The following is a 19,244-nucleotide window of genomic DNA, read 5'->3' on the forward strand; positions in this document are numbered from 1 at the left end:
TGTTTTTGTAAAATGTAACGATACACCTTTCCTAATTAACATTTCATTTATTTATGTTCCATCAAACATATTTAATCGTTTTTTTGAAACTGTAAAATTTTTCTTCGAGATAATTATGCGTTTAACTGCAAAATAAATCATTTTTGAATCAGCATAGAGAAATTGAATAATATTTGCAAGAACCAAAGTGTTTTATGAACCATGAGCTTAATAGTTTCTGGAGATTGACCAAAGAGGAAAAGATCTATGCAACAAGGTTTCATGTAATTTTAATGCTCAATTTAGAATTCCACGGATGATTTTCATTGATCTACCTTAGGTTCTATTATTTAATTTTCAACGAAATTCGCTTTGCATCGGTATATTAATTACTGGTGTTCTAAGAATTAACAAAATTTTATTCTATTGATGACTAAAGAAGAGATGGTAATGCAATGTCTTGTGATATATATGAGACGTGGTATTTACATCTTTGCTTTAAACTGAAAGTAGTGCCGTGTTATCCATTGCAAAAAGAGGATACCAAACCAATCCTTTTTTGCAGTCCTGAATACAAAGGGGATGTTGATTTGTTGACCACAATTTCAAATTTACCTGAGGTTTCATGAAGCCATAGCACGTTACTCGCATAAACGTATTAAAGTTTAGTGAAATTATAAAAGAAACACCTGAACTATAATAGCGCTAAGATGGAAATACCGCAACTTTTTATACTGATTTCTGTATTATAAATTATTTAACGGTCACTTTAAACATTACTATTATTTAAATACATCTGCCTTAAAGTATTTCCATTCGTGTGTCTATTGTTAGCTTAAGTGCTTCAAACCTCTAGAAATTCAAAAGCTAAAGTTCGCTTTAAGGTTAACGCGTAGTTGGTAATACCCAGTCTTAGAGTAAGTATATGTAAAATCACTAAGACTTTGTATTTACATCTTATCTTTAGCCTTGAAGTAAACATACGCTATGATTTCTATAGCAACCTATAAACTCACTTAATAATATTATCTTTAGTGCATTGATCACCGAAGCTAAGTTATTACTAAGCACACGTCAAAGTGCGTAAGATTACTTTGTCGTGTTTATACGAGTTGATGACATAAACCTTGACTTAACTCTTCAATCCTCGAAGAATGTCCATCGTCCTGTAACGCATTTGGACAAAGTGTAATACAAACATTTTGTCGTGCGTTATTCTCTAACTAATCTATGAGCGTTTTATAACTTCCATTACGCTAATTACTAAGGCCTGTAACATCGTAAAAGGTCCATTCTGTAACTTATAAAATTATAGAACTTATAAGATTATTACTAATTGTTTGGTGTAATTAAACTTATTGTGCATTTGTATTGCAAAATTTCTATAATTATCCTTCTGCTGAAGCTGTGGCTAAGGAGGAGATGATAATAGCTTGACTTAGAACTAAAAAAAAAAAAATAAACTAAGTCCGTTATTTACATATCTACTTTAGAAGTGGAAGCTACGTTAGGAATATTTATAGAAGTTTCTGTTTTCTGTGAAATAAATTGATTATACTGATCTTTAGTGAATTACGACAAATACTTGGAATTACCCAGCCTTGACGATCTAAGGCCTTACATATAAGTGAAAATGATGTTAACAAAAACATTTTTTTCACTTTTATTAAGTAGTAACGTTTGTATCTAGAAGCTTAACACCTTAAAGAAAGCTTTCTTTCAACACTAACAATGGATTTAAATAGAAACACCATTGGATATCCAAAATAATACACTCTGTTGAGAGTGCGTATGGAAACGCTTTGAATGTGTTTGCATGTATTTCTATATACGACAAAATGATGTTTAGTGGCAATAAGATCAATTTGTCGTGAATGATATAACACGTAGTAAGAATTCGTAGCACTTCTATAGACATTCCCTAAACATTAATCTCACATGTTTTGCACTGCCTCACCAGATTTTCATTCTTATGTAATATGAGTTGAAATGATGATCAACTCGACGATACCAGCATTTTGATTTATGTTACGTAATATGTGGCGGGACGATGCAATACCGGGACAAAGTGAACAGAGAACTTCTCGATTCGTTGATCTTGCAATAATAACATCTTATTTGGATATCCAAGCCATTTGAATAGAGATGCTTTCCGATTCACAATTCCATTGGAATTCATAAAATAACGTTCACTTCAGCGTTGCCGCGAATTTGGAAACACCTGTGGACCTCTAACGCCTGAGAAGGTCCGTCCTTACGTAAAACATGATACGCCATAGAAACTAATTGAGATAAAACGCTAATCGCAATGAAAATGTCAGTTATATTAATTACTAGTAAAAAAATATGATTGTACGTCCAGCAATTTGATGAGTGTTGTATGTGGCATTTTCGTTCACAATTTTCTGCGTTTCTGACGTATGAAAATTTGGGTGTTACGATTATTTTCCGTAGCTTTTCATTGCTTTTCCCCGTGAGGATTAATCGCGATGACGCAAAAAAAAACACACACCTTGTATAACATATATGCAAATCATAAAAGGTGTACGTATCACATCATTTTGAAGTGCATTATATGATATACAAGCCAGACGCAATATTTATCATTATCGTACAGTGCCTACAATTTATACCGAAATAATACCGAAATTTTGATCTATAGGTTAATTAGTATCTTTTGATTCTCAGAACTTACAAGAAACATCTTGATTTTGGTTATGGTTTGAAGTGAGTTTCTCGTATGTTCTATATTGAATTGAATTATGTTATTGTTTTTGTCGTGCACGCGTGTATTTTTTTTAGATGAAAATTACCTTTAACCTTTACATTTGACTAGGTCCGTTTCTTAGTGTCACGGCTCGAAACATCCACCTTCTTCTACCATCTGTCAAGACACTCGAGGAACGAAACTAAAATTAATTTTTGAAAAACTTTATTTCATCATGTCCCATAAGCATACTTTATCCTAATTTAGGTAAATATTATCGTGACATTTGACTTAATCATGGCTACGTTAACTTTATTTGAAACTGCACCAAACATAAACCATCTCGTTATAAACATTTTGTTGGAATTGGGTAATTTTTTGATTAATCTATACGTGATAATCCCAGAAGACATAATTTGATTTAGTATAAACAGCTACACTGACCGCCTTAACCAGAATGTTACATGAAAAAGCTCTTAAAGATTGAGCAAAGACTGGAAAAGCAACATAATTCAATATACTCGTAAAAATTAATATTCTATTTATAATTTCAATTGTTATTAGTAGTTTTTTAAATGAATTTTAATCAAAATTTCCACTTATCTCGTATAAGTTCTAACAAATCTATCTCATTAAGGTAACATATGCTAGGATAAATGTGTAATTGTGTTTGGTTCAACTTTTTTTTCTTAGCACATAAGCAATTAATTAAGTATAGATTTAAGCACTAATTAAGCTAAGTAAGGAGTTATGATGAGTTTACAAGTATCGTTAAATTTATGATTTCAATTTTATTTGTTGACTTAAAATTTGCTCATCATGGAAGTTCGTGTTTTGTTTAGGTGTTTCAATGGATTTTCGAACGACGTGCGCTTTTTTATCTTGGGCAAGTTTTGAGACAACTGTAAACTTTCACAAATTTCAGTTACTTACAATAAGTGTATTCAATTTCTAATCTCGAAACGCGCAAACGTATTTGCACAAATCTTCGCAAACATTTGTACAAACACGATTCGCTCAAGCGAGATTAATTTCTTTAAGTTCAATACTTTTACCCTCTATGTTTCTCTTTAATACATTTTTTTAAATATTTTACTGAGTGCTCGCTTTAAATAGATTATAAGTACATATAAATATGCAACAGTTACTCACAAACAACAGACAGTGTAGACTGCTTAGTGACCTAAATGGATGAATTTTTGGTTGTTTTTATCGTGTTTTAAGTACACTCCGGGATTCGACAGAATAACAAAAAAAAAATCAAAAAAAATTATCCCCTATAAATATAAAAATTTACATTTTTCTAATTTTAATAATTATAGGAGTCAATTACGCTTAGATAAAGTCATAACAAATTACAAAATTGGATTTTCAATATCCAAAAAAATTGAAGGAATAAAATATATTGAAACATATCCAAAATTTGATGACTGGTTATTCTGTCAATACAAATGTAAAATAGTTGTGATTCAGGTATTAAAGAATCCTTACAGCTCAGTATTTTCATATTCTTATTAGCATTAAAATGAACGGTTGTTTATCATTATAATTATACCTCTTAAATAGGATCAAATCCCTGGGTGATCTAAGCTTAATTCTACACTGACGAGCGATTAAAGGTATATAATTCTTCCAAAGGAAGAATCATAAACTTCTAAGTGCTATATACTTTTTTTCTAGAGAATCTTACTATTAGGTTCACGGTTACCTTACTTTTGTAGTTCATACATGGTTTAGGTCAATGGTCGGCAACAAGGTTGTTTAAGAAAATGTTCATTTACGAACTTGGTAATAGATGAAAATAACAGCACAACCTTAAAAAAATAAATAAACAAAAAAAAATAGTAATTAAATAAACTTGCAGTAATTCTTGATATCCGTTTTGTGAGTCTTTTAGGTCTTTCTTTCAAAGAAAGTATAGTTTTTTTTTTCTCTAACTAAAGCGCACAATATAACAGACAATAGTCTTCACTTGGAATATCCAAAAAAAACAACCAACGGAATTTATAAAACATCGAATGCATTCTGGCTTCTCTAAATAATACTCGATTTCTAAACACCTTCATCTTGAAACTATCTGCTAAGTTAAGATCCAGTATTTCCATCGAGGCCTCAATACTAAGTATAAAACGCCACTTTGTTGAAGCTGTAGATGGAAATACTGACCATCTCAATTAAACCAGAAATCTTACCGTGCTATGGGCATAATTAAAAATAATTTCCTTGGTACAAAATAATAATTTTCTCGATGTGATAGAATGCAGTGATATTTGATTTTGGATTACCTTAATTTAGACGATCGTGCGGAACAGAGGCATCACTACAGAAAATCCACCTCGGCCTGTCTGTCTCATTTGTAGAATACTGAAAAGACAAAAAAATACGAAAAAGAGGTTTTCTTTTTTTTACGGTTTATTTTATCGTTACCCCGTTTATACTTCGGTATAAACGTAACAAAATATGGGAGAAACTTTTAAATGTATCTAATTAGTTAAGGCAAACGTCAAACGTAAAACACGTGGAACGGTAATTTAATGATAATGAGCAAACTGTATTTTTGGAAAATAATTTTGTAAATAGTATTCACCCTCTATTTAAACAAAAAATTATAAATATATATATATATATATTAACGATATTTAAATTATGTGTGTATAGAAGAAGGCTATTTTATAAGCATATACTATTAAATATACATAAATTGATTGTGATTTAATTTCTAAAAAGAACAAAATTATCAAATATTTTATGAAATTTTTATAAGTTTTTTTTTGTGTGTGCATGTGTATATTTTAGATCAGAGATTCTATTTACATTATATGAAGCCTTTTGTTTCAAATGGCATGTTTCGAGTGATTCGTTGAGGTTGGAGAAGTCTGAGATTTGTTGTAACACTCGGAGGATGTTAATTACGTTGTTCGAAGGGTGCAATTTGAGGCAAGGGTTTCTTGATTTTTGGCACAAATCGGAACAACATTTTCATTGCTTTGTGATAATTTTCTTTTTTAAGGAAATATATATGTATATTAGTATTTAGTGGGCAAACAGTGTTCGAAGATAAACGTGTTTGTAGTTTAACTAAACAATGATCTGATAAAAAGTAGTACCCTACACAATAGTTTGTTAATTAATATATTAAACATGATAACAATTAATACTTATAACATTAATAAGAATAATAAACATAATTATAATGATGTCGCATGAATATGAACCAACAAATGGAAACTATATGTACTCTCTGTATTTTCATATATATATATATATATTATATTATACTATTCAGGAAGACTTAAATACTTATAGCTTATATAGTGTATTCTTATAGCTTTACTTCCCGTTGATTTCTGTGATTGCAATGAAGTTTTCGTTTTTTTGGCTGAAAAAAGTAATATAAATTATCTAAACGTCTTGACCAATTTTCAAATTCAACAAAACAAATGATGTTAATGTACTATTTTCGAAACCACTTTCTCGAGGGAAACTTAATTGTCAAATGACTCATGTGACACGAGTAATTTAGAATAATAACTGTCATATAATAATAATAATAATTGGTGTCTTTTATTTTACCCAAATCTCTGAATTTCCCTATCATCATCCCCAATATTTCCATTTTGATCACAACAAAACAATTGTTGATCTTATACGAAAATGTTTCTGTAATTTGGAACATCAATCACAGATTTTGTGTCATTAAAGATAAATTCAGAATTTCAATTATGTAATATTTGCTTTGATGATCATGTTAGTATTCCTGTATATATTATTTGGAATAGGATGCTGACCATATTCTTATGCTTTTTTTAATACAACTAAAAAGTTGAACACTTTATTTATTATTTCTTAATTATATTTTATCTTAGGAAATAAACTCAATTACATATGTGATTTATGTTAAGAAAACACCAAAGCCCATTACTAGAAATAGAAAATAAAGAAGTTATTATCCTTGTTAATATATTCAGGATAATAACTAATCGAGACTTGTTAGTTAAGTCTATAATATAGAAAGTTAAAAGTTGTGTCTTATTTCAACTTTGTGTCTTCAATAGTTTCAAAGTGAAAATCCTTATGTTTACTTCTCTGAGATATTTTGTAGTTTTTACATGGTTTCTACAAAGTATATTCTGTAGTTGCTGTAGTTACTTGACATTTTCTAACTCTAGCATTACTAATATTGTTCATGTTCCTTTTGTTCAATAAAAGTAAAGTGGAAGTTGTCTTAATAAGAAGAAACCTTTTTCTGGTTATAAATGAATACTTCACTCCACTACAGTTAAATTAATTTGTCAGAGATAGGTTTCGACAAGGACAATTAATACTATGTAAATGAAGGGAAAACAAATCAAAATCAAGGCATAAACTTATTTTATTTTTACTAAACTTTATAAATAATTTTAAATAATTATTCTGCATAAAAAATTGAAAACTTAGAAAAGAACTTATAATTTAATAAAATACTACTCTTTGCTTTTTAAAGAAGCGATGGTAAACAATAAGACAGACAATGTTAACAATCATTATCAAACTTAATATAGAAAACACTGTAAAAATCAAGTCAATGTAATAAAAATTCATGTTAAATACATAGTAGCCAGTCAAATAAAAGATGTGCCCACAAAAAGCCGAATGAATCCAGGAGTTCTCAAATTTATTAAAAATCTCAATGTAACTTTTGTTGAAGTAAAACAGTGCAAAAGTGACAGTTGATATCATAAAAGACTTCAGCATGTATTCGGATGGTAAATACACTTGGGCTGTCATGGTCATCATCAATACGATTATGAATGCGAAAATCCTTTGACTCTTGCAAAATACTATTAAGTCATATACGTTCAGGATTACCGCAATCCAAAATATAATGAATGAGGTGTTCACTTTCATTATATCGCCTACGTAAGGGATTCTGAACTAAAACACACAAATCAAACAATTCAGTAAGTTGAAAATTTTATAGAGACATTGAGTTACCATCTTGTACTTTCTTCTGAAACCACGATTCTTCAGATACCTCAGGGATTCAATGGCATCCATTTAGAAATGCGCCAAATAAAAATGAACTTAATCGTTAGAGAACTGTACCTCAACTGAGGTCGCAAAAACCGTTACATTCACTTATTTTCTTTCAGCCAATCTAAAACGTCTGCAGTGTTTCGATGTTGGCAACATGTGAAATAAAAGTTTATTAGTTCCAATTCTCACCACAGATATTTCAAAATAATAATTGTATAAATTGAAAATAAACTTACGCAGCTGGAAATAAATGTATTTCATATATAAATAAATATATTTCATTACTTACTAAACATGTATGTTCACAATAATATGCAAGTTACATAGAATATGTCCAATAAATGTATATTCAATTATTTTGTCCGTTGAAATATTTCAAATTTTGTTTTAACTTGTTTTAAGTTCGACCAATAGGATTTCCTTTCTATTCTATTAGTGAACATCATTTTCGCAGCCGTTTGTGCGATCAAAAGTAACGTAAACTTGTATAAGTATATATATTCCATATCTCGACAAGATGTTATTATTACTGCAAAAGTTGTTATATATTTTATGGTAAATATAATATTGTTCTTTAACTATAAATTAAAGTTTCTTGTTTGTAGGCAGACTGTCCCGCTCAAAGTAATTTTGATAATAGCCACAGCCATTATACTCATGTTGTTCGCAGTCGAGGCTGTTGTACTTACGGCAGCATTTAGCTATATCTTTTTCATCTATTTGGTAGTCACTTATGGTGATTCTTATCTACTGTGTTTTCTCTTGGTATTAAACATTTCGACGGCCTGTGTGATGCTTCAAGATATACGCACTTCAGCAACTTGGTTTTTTTTCTTTTCAATCACATTTTACCTCTTCCATGCAAGCTCATTTCTGATGGAAGATGGAAATGAATTAATTAATATACTCGTCCTGTTGATTCTTATTCTGATAAGCAATATTGTTATTGAGATGTACGTCTTAAACAAACTACATTTTTTTGCGATTATTGGAGGATTATCTGCTGCCACGGCATTCGTAGCCCATGAGAGAAGATATAAACTTCTGTTTGCAAACCAGACAGTACCACAAGCTAATTAAATATGTGTAAAATAGAAATATATGTTATTCTAATTAAATAAATATTTTGGACATTATTGAACTTGTATTTCTTATAACCCAATATAATCTTTAAACCACCAAATAGCGCAGCTTAGAGTTATGTCCTGTAAATAATCATTTTGTTGTATATATATTGCGGTATAGTTTATGCAGCTCCTTTATTTATCGTCAAATTTCCAGATAGCTCCGGCCCTGGTTGTAAGTATACAAGCATATCTGTAAGTATTCAATCATAGCTGTAAGTATACAAACATAGCTGTAAATATACAAGCTAGCTGTAGGTATACAGGATAGCTGTAAGTATATAAGTTAGCTGTAAGCATACAAGAATCCAGTATGCTAACTTATATTCATCTCATTAATGTGCAAATATTGAACAAATTGATTGCTTTCTTGTTTATTGGTATCATGGATAAAATGACCATCTATTAAAATTCACTTTACAATTTAAGAACTGGAAGTTCTGATCTTAAAAGCTTTCAACAGAAATTTCTGAATTCACCTGATGATTAGTGCAACTCAATTGACTTCCTTGTATGTGTCCTTACAAGTTGAATTGCAATTTTTAAAGCGTCACGACTGTATTTCAATTATACTATTTCTATTTCAATGATAGAAATGAAGAGGTAAATGAAATAAAGGAATTAAGTGCCAAAACAAAATTGTATTTGTATAATCCATTCCAGATTAACATTTTTAAAGAAGATAAAAAATAAGTTGTAAAGTAAAAACAAATAAAATTAAGTACTTAGGACTTAACAAATACAGATATAAAAGCCTCATGTTGTAATAAAACAATAAAATTCGCTACCAAAAACTCATACTTTTATTTTCAGTTACTGGTTCTAAATTCTATTTGTGATATTACAACACAACCAATATATACAGAAAACTGCAGAAGTTCTAAGGCAATTAATGAATATAAGAATTACATAGTGCAATCTATATACATAATAAATGTAGAATTAATGTAAAGTATACACCGAGAATGACTGACAAAAAAATATTAATTGTAACATCAAGATAGCAAACCTATAGATTGCTAATAATGATAAGCAATACACATGTTTCCTTTTAATTAATTATCAACTTCTGTCATAGCACTAATATCTAAATCAATGAAACAAAACAATAATGAATCGATTTACACGATATAATTGGATATTCAAATTAAATAAATACAAGCACTAAAAAGTGGACCCATTTACCAGCATCATGAACATTCAAGAGTACCCGGTCCAAACAGGAAATGAATTGTGTAATCAATCCGAAAATAAGAAATTATATATAATAAAAAGAATAAATCATAAAACGAATTAATAATCGATGAATTAAGTTTGTATGATACAAAACTAAATTGTTCACTTCTTAAAATTAATAGAGTTGTATACTCAATCAATAAGTAAAAAAATAATAACTTATTTCTTTTAACTTCATAAAATCTGACTAAGAAAATGTAAGAATACGAAAAAAGCCTTATTATGTAAAAGTCTAATCATCATGCTTCTCTGGAGACATATCTTTGGCTGCCGAACGACTCCTCGACTTGCTTCTGCCTTTGCTGACAGACCTTGAATGCGACCTATCTCTGAAAAATTAAGAAAACAAGCATAATGTTAATAACGTTCCGATGCGTTTGTAGATGATGCGTGTACTTACTTGGACATAGCTTTATCTTTCGAAGGAGATCTGGACTGTTGTTTGCCATGCGATCTGGACCTTGATCGTGACTTAGAAATTTCCTTAGACTTTGACCTGGATCTAGATTTGGAATGTGCAGGCGACTTGCTCTTCGAGTGTCCTCCCCTTGATTTCGACCGGCTTGACCGGTGAGAACGGCTTCTGGAGTGGCTCCTGCTGCGAGACCTGGACCTAGACCTTGATCTGGAACGACGTCTGGATCGGGAACGCGACCTGCTTCGGCTGCTAGAAGATCTGGACCTTCTGCCGCCTCCTCCGCCACCACCACGGCGGCGGTCTTCCATCAAGTGGATTCTACGACCGTTCAACTCGGTGTCATCCAGTTTATCGATAGCATTTTTCATATCGTTATATGAAGCAAACTCAACCACTCTAGAATAATTCAATTTTAATTAGACAAAATAGAATATTGAAATATTATTTCACTGATGCTTGAAAGTTGTCAGTATTGGGAAAGTTTACATCAAAGCAATTCAGCCGAAAGATGGTTGATTAAATCATCATTATAATATATTTCTTTTGACTTGGGAGGACTATTAGCCAAATATAGTATTTTAAATAATTTAATAGAAATAAAAGAAACTTACCCTTCATTGCGCCTTTGTTTGTGTGCATCAGCATAAGTAACTTCTCCAGCTTGTCTCATATAATCTTTCAGGTCCTAACAGAAAATAATAAGTTAGTTCAATATGCAAATTAAAGTTGTGTATTGCAGGAGGAAACTTTCTTTAAAATTATAAATGGCCTGCATATAAAGTGGTATTGCATTAATTATAAATTTATAATAAAGCAGCTACGTAAAAACAAATATTTATACAGCAATACCAATTTCATACAGATATTGACCAAAATTTAAAAAGAAAAGTAAAAACTAAACCAAACCTGCACAAGTTACAACGATTTAAAATTATAGTTAACCAACGGCTTAGTTACGTTTTGCGCGTATTTAATTTTGCAAAAGGATTAAAAGAACAACAAAAGTATTAATATGAAACAAAACAAATTAAAGTAAATGAAATAAAGCGCATTTGGTGTGGGTCGTGTACATATTTTTTGTGTGACTTGGCTCCCCCTTTCATCATCATTGGAATCCTCGAGTGTTGAAAGTGCGCGAAAATGATAAAACTGGTGCTATTTGATTTACCACAAAATGTTAATGCTTAGTTAATCTGAGGCTTCCCGAGTTCCAGTTAACAGAAAACAAACGGATCGGAAGACGGATAAACGCTGTGTATCTCCCTCCGGGTTTATTAGCCTCTCCACATCATGGAACTTGCAAGTCCTTGCATTTGGCTTTATCAGAAATCATTCTATAAGCATGTTGTCCCCTCTGTTCGACTTGTCGGACTGTGCAGATGGTGGAATCTCCGGGTGGTCGGACATGTGAGCGTGCCCCCTGTTAACTGGAACTATTTCGATTTCGGTTCGGTATTGCTAGCTATATTCGGTGGTACAGAAATATATATAAATATCGCTTGAAAATGGTGCCGCCAATCCTAATCACATTTGATGTGCGTTTGAGAGATTGAACATTATCATTAAGAGATAAAAAATAGCAGCAACAAAACGTAACTAAGTGGATCAAAATATGCTTAAGTATATAAAAATATTTACGTAATAAATTTGTCTTATATAAAGGTATGATTCACAATAAACTGCGCGTCATGCTAAGGTATTACCTGAGACACGAGCAACCAATGGGGCGGTAGAAATAGACATGAACGGGTACTCGATCTCACTTGGCCACACTGATCTCATTGAATGACATATTGAGCCTAGTACGTCACACTCCAAGGGAATGGGAGCTCTTTGCAAAAAATCACTTTTTATTTACATAATCAATATGTAATAATCAATTTGAGTGGTTTATTGTTTTTTTTTGTTTGTTTTCTAAGTAGATTACAAGGAAATGAAAAAGGAAGAAGAGAAGACAGGGTGGTAATAGGTGGTGATGGTATTGGTGATTAAGAGAATCTTGAGTTTAGTCAGTGGTTGCGTATGTCCTCTTCGTACTAGCAATCGAGCTTTTGTCTGTGTGGTATTATGGCCTAGGATCGATCGGATTCCATTGCTGCTGGAGCCATTTATATAAATGTCATGTGATTTGAAGTACCCGACGATGTTGTCCATTGGTGAGTGCCCACATGGTTTGATCGAACGAACAGCCGCCCATTGGAATTGCGAACATTACAAGAAACTACTCTTTGGATTGGAAATCCACGAACAAACCCCCAACGAATTCGAGCCGCATTTTATTGGTCTTAGACGAATTGGTTCACAGTATCTGATATTCAAAGGATATTTCATAAGGAATTAAAGGAACCCAAAGACCAAAAAATATAAATGTATCAACATGCAAAAAATAGAGATAGAGAGAGAGAGTGGCAACTAATATCTTGTTTTCTTTCAAAACTCACCTGCCAGCTGACACGGCTTGATAAATTTTCTACAATTAATCTGTACTCTGTTCTGGTTGGTGGCCCATATCTAAAATAAAGCAAAAACAACACAAGAGAATTAAAATATGACCAGTCGAAGATATGCTTAGAATGTTTCAGTTCATCTTTTGTCAGTGTAAGTTATCGTTCATGAGTAAAGTCAGACCCGAAAGATAGAAAAATCATCATGTGAATAATAATAATAAAGATTGCAACCCGTTTTAGCCTTTTTAAAAAACAATATTTACCTATCACGGGATCGCATATCTGGGTCACGGCTATAACAAAACAAGTACATTAAAATTTACTCGAAAAGAATTACAGCAGCTTGACCTCAGATGCCTTCCAATTCACTCTAATTTATAATAATTACTGATAAAGCACTTACTTGTCGCGGCTCCTTCCACGAGGCGCGCCGTAACCTCTGCCTCCTCCGCCACCGCCACCACTTCCGCGCCATTGATCAGAACCCCTTGGAGTACCTCTGGCTCTCTCTACTGATACCCTAAAATAAACAATCTCATATTAATAAACATTTATAATCTCCTACCAAATGCAATCATTGCATTATGATTGCATCAGCAGTAGTTTGTCGTTCAGTGGTTAATCAGACCCGAAAGATGTAAAGAAAATCATCATTTCAAAATATAATTTATAATAAAAACGTTTTAACAAATAATAAATAAAATAATTACCTTTCTCCAAGAAGTTCTTTTCCATTAAGTTCATAAACTGCATCATCGGCATCCCTATAGTCATCAAATTCCTAAACCACAACAGAAACTTAATCAACTGCCTTATACTGTAACACGTTTTATCGTTATCACTTACCACAAATGCGAAGCCGTTCTTCATGGCCACCTCCTTGATACGTCCATACTTCCTGAAGAACTTCTCAATGTCCCGTTCGCGTACTTTATACGTAAGCCCGCCGACGAATACCCTCGTACCCATCCTGTTGTATCTGCAATGGCAAAGGGTGGAAGAAACCGTTAGGCGTTATGTAATGACAAGGGGGAAATTGCGCAATGTCGTTAGACACACTAACAAAACTAATAGCAAAATTGGTAAACTACAACAAAAAACACAGACCTTGCCATAGTCGCAATAAATGAAGAGCACCGGAGCTTTCTCTATTTGCAAACTAAAATTTTCTAAGTTCTGCTATATGCGGCCACGCAATGGCGGAACAAAATGGAGGGCGACACGTGTTTACACGCGCGTCGCTCTGTCACACATTTCGTGATTGCGAACCAACAAAAAAATCAATCATTTAACAAAAATCATTCTTTCAACATTAAAATGAAGGAAAATAACTAATTCAATAATTTTCAAAGAAAAGTTTCCAGAAACAAATAAAAACACTCACAAATTTAAAAATCAAATCAAAATAGGTAAATGAATGTAAATATAGCAGTATTTAGGTCAACGTTGTGTTAAACTTTTAAAGCTATGAACAAACACCATGCGGTTAAAATATAAATAAAATGCACTAAACTACGTACCCTTTTTTGATAGATGTTGCTCAAACAAAAATGAGCACGCTTCTGACTAAAATGGCGATCGACACGAAGCGTTAAGACGCAGCGCTTGCAGCGACCTCTGTAAAATTTACCAGAAAAAAATACTATAACTACGCTATACCTGAAAATGGAACAATCCAGGTCATATCATTATGTTACCTTTTACCAGAAACTTCAGACTCCACCCAGATTTCTCAATGAGAAAGCCTTAATTTCGAGAAATCTACCTCTGATCAATTTAAATTTTGAACACAACCATCCTGATTGGTTATCGCAATAGCCTCGACTCCAAAGTATTTTATAACTTATCCTAAACTTCTTATACATTAATCTCAATACAGAAACATCTACTATACTTTAATTCGCATCTTGCATAAATACGCAAATCTATGGAATGTATCATATGTATTGTATAGGATTTAGGATAGTTGTATAGGGTTACGAGGCTTTGGACGTGTTTGGCGGGAACACGTTCAAAAGTTGATTATTGATTACCACATAAAAGGCGATATTTACTGTCCCAGACTATGAAATAACAATAAAAAATAGTAAAATTTAATTTTAATGTAATATTTTAATCTTTATTATTAGTTTTTTTTTTATCAGGTACATAAACGTATTTCATTCATGCATCCCACTAAGAAGATAGAGAGACATTTATACAATATAATTTCATGTGGGAACATTGAAAATGACAACAATTACAAAAAAAAGACATAATATATAGTCATATAAAGATAGTATAAAAAGAAGAGTAATATTTATAAATATATTGTAAAAAGCATAAAATGAGTATAGTAAAAAAGATAAAATACAATAGTTTCAATTTCTTATCATTCCATAGTTCAAAAAATAAATTCTACCACCTTGTATATTTTGAGACTCCTTCTATGTATATATACATATATTAAATATATACGTGTAAATATATATATTTTTTTGTATTAATAAATTCTCTCTTTGTTTTGTTCATTTCTTTATATTATATTTCTCCCTTGGCTTGTATTGTAATTATTTAGGTTCATTCTTGTATTGGCACTAAACAGAGCCCTGACGGTACAAAGCTTTTGTAAAAAAAATAAAATTCACGTAAATATCCCGTTCACGCGTGTTAAAACTTCTTTAAAAAAAAATGTAAAACTACTTGGACAATTCTGGCAAACAATGTGCCCTTCTCTAATCAGGATCCAACTCAGTTCTTGTCCAATTAAAAATAGTTGCTCTAATAAAATTAACATATAAAAAAATATATATAATTATAATGATCACGTAAGCATCAGTTGCATAGCCTGCGCCGACTATACCTTGTTAAAGGGCCGATAGAGTTATTTCTATTTTATCCAATATCTTTAGGAAACATAAACAGAAAATGGCAAATTAATCGAAAAGCGTTGTTAATGTAAAATACACAGAGGACTTAGAGGTCGTCATCGCTGATTCCTTCGAAAGCATGATTTTCAACGAACTCCTTCCCTGATTTAAAGGACACCGTCGAGAACTTCTCCTGTAGTCGTTTTATCGAAAATGAATCGGATATCTTGGAATGCGAATTACCGTTGTGCTACAAAATGATAACAATTAGTACGTTATTTTTTTGCTATGTTTCGATTAACAAACAGATGTCGTGGTTGGATATACGTCTGGCTCATCCAGACTGATGATTTGGCTTGATCCGTCTCTCTTCATGTAGGACCAGTTCCTTCTGGCGTCGTTCACTTGCCTAGGTCTTAGGCCATTCTTCACAAGCAGCAGCTCATCAACCATAGATTGCAAGCATATGGACATAAGAATTGCTTGACTACTCATGATAGATACCCACTGCAAGTTGTCTTTGGACATCAAATATTCGAAAGACAACTCCACGTCGCTGTTGAGGCTACTACTGCTGTTACTTGCAATATTCATTTTATTCTATAAATTAAAAAAATAATAAAATTCCAATTTATAAACACGCAATTTCAAAAATAATTTACATGAATGGCTGTAATCCTCCAGCATCGCATACGCGTCACTTTGAAACAGCCTTCTTTAACGATTGGACCTGTAATAATTCTCAGACTCAGTTCTTGTCCTCCAATCGCTACTAAAACTTTTGTTTGAGGAGACGGATAATCGCAATAGCAAGGTTGGAACTGCATGTAACCATAGTATTTTAGAGTCCTCGCGGTGTCAATGTATTCTCGTTTGGCTAGTCTTGCCTGCAAATGAGCCATCTGGGAGCGTACCTCCTTTGTACACAAGATCCAGCCTTTTTCAATGTCAGATACCGTTTGGGTATATAGTAAATTCAGAGCAACAGGATCAGTCATTAATTCTAAGTCATAGTTGATGAGCCAGTAATTTCTCCTGATCACAATCTTATCAGCATCTTGGATGGACTTGTGAGATATGTAAGGGGACTCAAAGTCCTGTAATTTTCGCACTAAAATAATATCACCATTGTCCTCCTTTCTGATGAGGAACAATGCAAAGTAGGAGGCATATTCAGGAGGTAAATTGATTTGGCTACAGGCTTTTGACAACACCTGAGATGTTCTGTCTGTAGACAATACTGTCATGGAGATTTGATGATTAGTCATTGTATATACATCTATGTTAATCTCCTGTTTTCTCTCTCCAGTAGTCTCTTGCTGAGCAGATAGTAGGAAGCCTGACAATAGTTCTGAAGCTGTCATCTTTGAATCCTGGCCCACTGTAAAACATAAACACAATAATTGTCATAAACACATCATTTTTGTTTCACTTACAAATTTGAATGTATTTCTCTAAAGAAGCTCTCCTTTCTTCCAGTTGACCTCCAGTTAATGGTAAAAGTTTCTTGGGTGGAAATGTGGGCAGAATGTCAGCACCATATTCCTTGCGTAACTGCTCATGCAAGTTGTACATTTGCTTGTATCGAACTGTGCAATGGAACACCCCATTGATATGAACGTTGAAGCCCTGTGGAATAATTATTTACAACAGGAACTTGTTAATTTATGCGAAAACAACACTTACCACATATGTGGATCCATTACCGTCGTTTAATTCTTGGGTGTCAGGGATAGAAAAATACATTTTCTCAAACTGTTGAGTCTCCTCTTCACACTCTGCTACTCAACATACAATAACTTTATTTAATTTTTTACGGGCTTTCCAATCTATTTTCTCATTTTGCAATAATTAACGAAGAATCTTGATAGATCAAGGAAGACTGACATTGACAACAAATGTTACCAACCAATTTTATTTCCATTGGGAGTCACCAATATTAAATTCAAATATGTTTATCTTTAGTGTAATCATTTAATAATAACAACTTATCTATTTAATTTTAAGTGGTTATTATTAAATCATTACACTAAAAACAGACATATTTGATTGTTTTTATTAATATAATATAAGAAAAAAAGTGGTTCATACTTATTAAATTCTGTTTTCCTCTAATACATCCAATTTCTTGATTTATTAAAAGTTTTTCAATTTTCTTTCATTTCCAACTACTGCTTCTTTGGAAAAGAAAGATTATTTTTAATAGATGTTTTTTGATATTTTATAGTAGAAATACTGACCAAACCACAATTTCGGAAGTCAGCTCAATAGAAAAGTTGGAGTTTTCGCTTTAATTTGCGTATTTGATGGTTTAATGAGTGGCAATCGATTGCAGCAAATTGAAAAAAATATTTAAATAAATGGTTATATACATATATATTTGAAACTTTTAATTTACTGTGCTAAAAAATAATTATTTCGCTTTCCTTTGCTACAGAATAAATTAGTAGTGGTCAATTAATAAGAAAGTTATTAAGCTTTAATGAGTTGGCGGTTTTTGCGAATCAAACAAATATGTGGGAATAATCAAGAAACAGTCTGCAACCACACATGCGTTGCTATTTCCTGCAAATTCTGGCAGATGTCGCAGCTGGTCTTAATTAAAATGCATATAACTCGAAAACTAATTAGCATTTAAATGATTAGACTAAAGTAATAACATTACGTTTGTTCAAGCACTATTTTGACATGTTTGTTTATTTAAATTAGGACGTTTTTCTTCTTCTTCCTTCCCCCTTCATCATTTGGCTTCCGCATTACGCGCCAATAAGCCAGCCACCACCAGCCACTGTCTGTACATTCAAAGCACAAAAACCAAAATGCCTTATTCTTCGGATCCAACTAATTAAAGTAACCAGCTTCTCCCAATAAAACCAAATTTTCTTCTTTAGCACAAATAATCAAAATAAACAACTTCTTCTACGCAACTAAAAAATAACTATTAAATCAAACTTAAACTATATAATATGTACATAGAAGAGATACGGCCCGACAGGTAAAGACAATAAAGGTAACGGATCGAACACAAATATATAACGAATTTTATACCGGGGTCTCAGCGGTTCAGTACTCAGGTTCTTGGAGAGACCTCGGAAAGGTATAAATTAGAAAGGTTGACACACTATTTATAGGCATTAGATGTTTTAAGAAACTTTAGTATTGCCCTGTAAACGTCCTCGGATTGAATGAGACACCGTATGGACGTGGGCATGGGAATTGTATTATGCAGCAATTGCTCATAAAGAACCCCGGATGCCTCACTATTGTGTTCATATGCGAAGACGATGTGATCCAGCGTCCCGATGGCACTAGATGGATTTTGAGCAGCGCCAAAACGGCTGAACTACAATCTTTCAAGTATTGCTAACAGATGGCACTAGCTGCCACAAAATGGAAAATATAGTTTGCGCCTAAAGTGAAGGCAACCAAGCATACATACACACTTTAATGAACAAATAGGAAAACAAT

General features: G+C 32.3%; 3 protein-coding genes across 5 annotated transcripts; all 3 read right to left on the reverse strand.

Annotated features, from left to right (window-relative positions):
* Positions 1-4,977: 4,977 nt before the first annotated feature.
* Positions 4,978-7,885, reverse strand: LOC108559771. Its single transcript, XM_017917118.1, has 3 exons — positions 7,661-7,885; positions 7,380-7,600; positions 4,978-5,050 (listed from the first exon to the last, which is right to left on the reverse strand). The coding sequence occupies exons 1-3, from the start codon at positions 7,721-7,723 to the stop codon at positions 4,978-4,980; spliced, it is 357 nt and encodes a 118-aa protein (XP_017772607.1). The 5' UTR covers positions 7,724-7,885.
* A 1,721-nt stretch (positions 7,886-9,606) lies between these two features.
* LOC108559790 (serine-arginine protein 55) lies at positions 9,607-14,530 on the reverse strand. Of its 3 annotated transcripts, none has more exons than XM_017917142.1 (9): positions 14,448-14,530; positions 13,774-13,906; positions 13,638-13,708; positions 13,331-13,447; positions 13,191-13,220; positions 12,922-12,991; positions 11,092-11,165; positions 10,463-10,876; positions 9,607-10,391 (listed from the first exon to the last, which is right to left on the reverse strand). In XM_017917142.1, the coding sequence occupies exons 2-9, from the start codon at positions 13,894-13,896 to the stop codon at positions 10,295-10,297; spliced, it is 996 nt and encodes a 331-aa protein (XP_017772631.1). In that variant the 5' UTR covers positions 13,897-13,906; positions 14,448-14,530; the 3' UTR covers positions 9,607-10,294. The 3 variants fall into 3 exon arrangements, with proteins under 3 accessions (XP_017772631.1, XP_017772630.1, XP_017772632.1); XM_017917141.1 differs by lacking the exon at positions 14,448-14,530 and adding an exon at positions 14,035-14,164; XM_017917143.1 differs by lacking the exons at positions 13,191-13,220; positions 14,448-14,530 and adding an exon at positions 14,035-14,166.
* A 1,070-nt stretch (positions 14,531-15,600) lies between these two features.
* LOC108559772 (sorting nexin-17) lies at positions 15,601-17,685 on the reverse strand. The gene is made up of 5 exons (XM_017917119.1): positions 17,463-17,685; positions 17,213-17,405; positions 16,439-17,157; positions 16,083-16,376; positions 15,601-16,026 (listed from the first exon to the last, which is right to left on the reverse strand). Exons 1-5 carry the CDS (start codon positions 17,520-17,522, stop codon positions 15,883-15,885), a joined length of 1,410 nt encoding a protein of 469 aa, XP_017772608.1. The 5' UTR covers positions 17,523-17,685; the 3' UTR covers positions 15,601-15,882.
* Positions 17,686-19,244: the final 1,559 nt, after the last annotated feature.

Source organism: Nicrophorus vespilloides, unplaced genomic scaffold (genome assembly GCF_001412225.1).
Source record: "Nicrophorus vespilloides isolate i.1.1-1 unplaced genomic scaffold, Nicve_v1.0, whole genome shotgun sequence".
Lineage (NCBI taxonomy): Eukaryota > Metazoa > Arthropoda > Insecta > Coleoptera > Silphidae > Nicrophorus > Nicrophorus vespilloides.

Coding starts and splice junctions, on each gene's coding strand:
- LOC108559771 (XM_017917118.1), bottom strand. CDS start 7,723: ATGGATGCCATTGAATCCCTGAGGTATCTGAAGAATCGTGGTTTCAGA. Junction 7,601..7,660: donor TCAGAAGAAAGTACAAGATG/GTAACTCAATGT, acceptor TGTGTGTTTTAG/TTCAGAATCCCTTACGTAGG. Junction 5,051..7,379: donor TCAACTGTCACTTTTGCACT/GTTTTACTTCAA, acceptor TTGTCTTTTCAG/TATTCTACAAATGAGACAGA.
- LOC108559790 (XM_017917141.1), bottom strand. Junction 13,221..13,330: donor CGTGGAAGGAGCCGCGACAA/GTAAGTGCTTTA, acceptor GTTTTGTTATAG/CCGTGACCCAGATATGCGAT. Junction 11,166..12,921: donor CAAGCCGTGTCAGCTGGCAG/GTGAGTTTTGAA, acceptor ATTTTCTGTTAG/GACCTGAAAGATTATATGAG.
- LOC108559772 (XM_017917119.1), bottom strand. CDS start 17,522: ATGTATTTTTCTATCCCTGACACCCAAGAATTAAACGACGGTAATGGA. Junction 16,377..16,438: donor GGAGGATTACAGCCATTCAT/GTAAATTATTTT, acceptor TTTAATTTATAG/AATAAAATGAATATTGCAAG. Junction 16,027..16,082: donor TATATCCAACCACGACATCT/GTTTGTTAATCG, acceptor ATCATTTTGTAG/CACAACGGTAATTCGCATTC.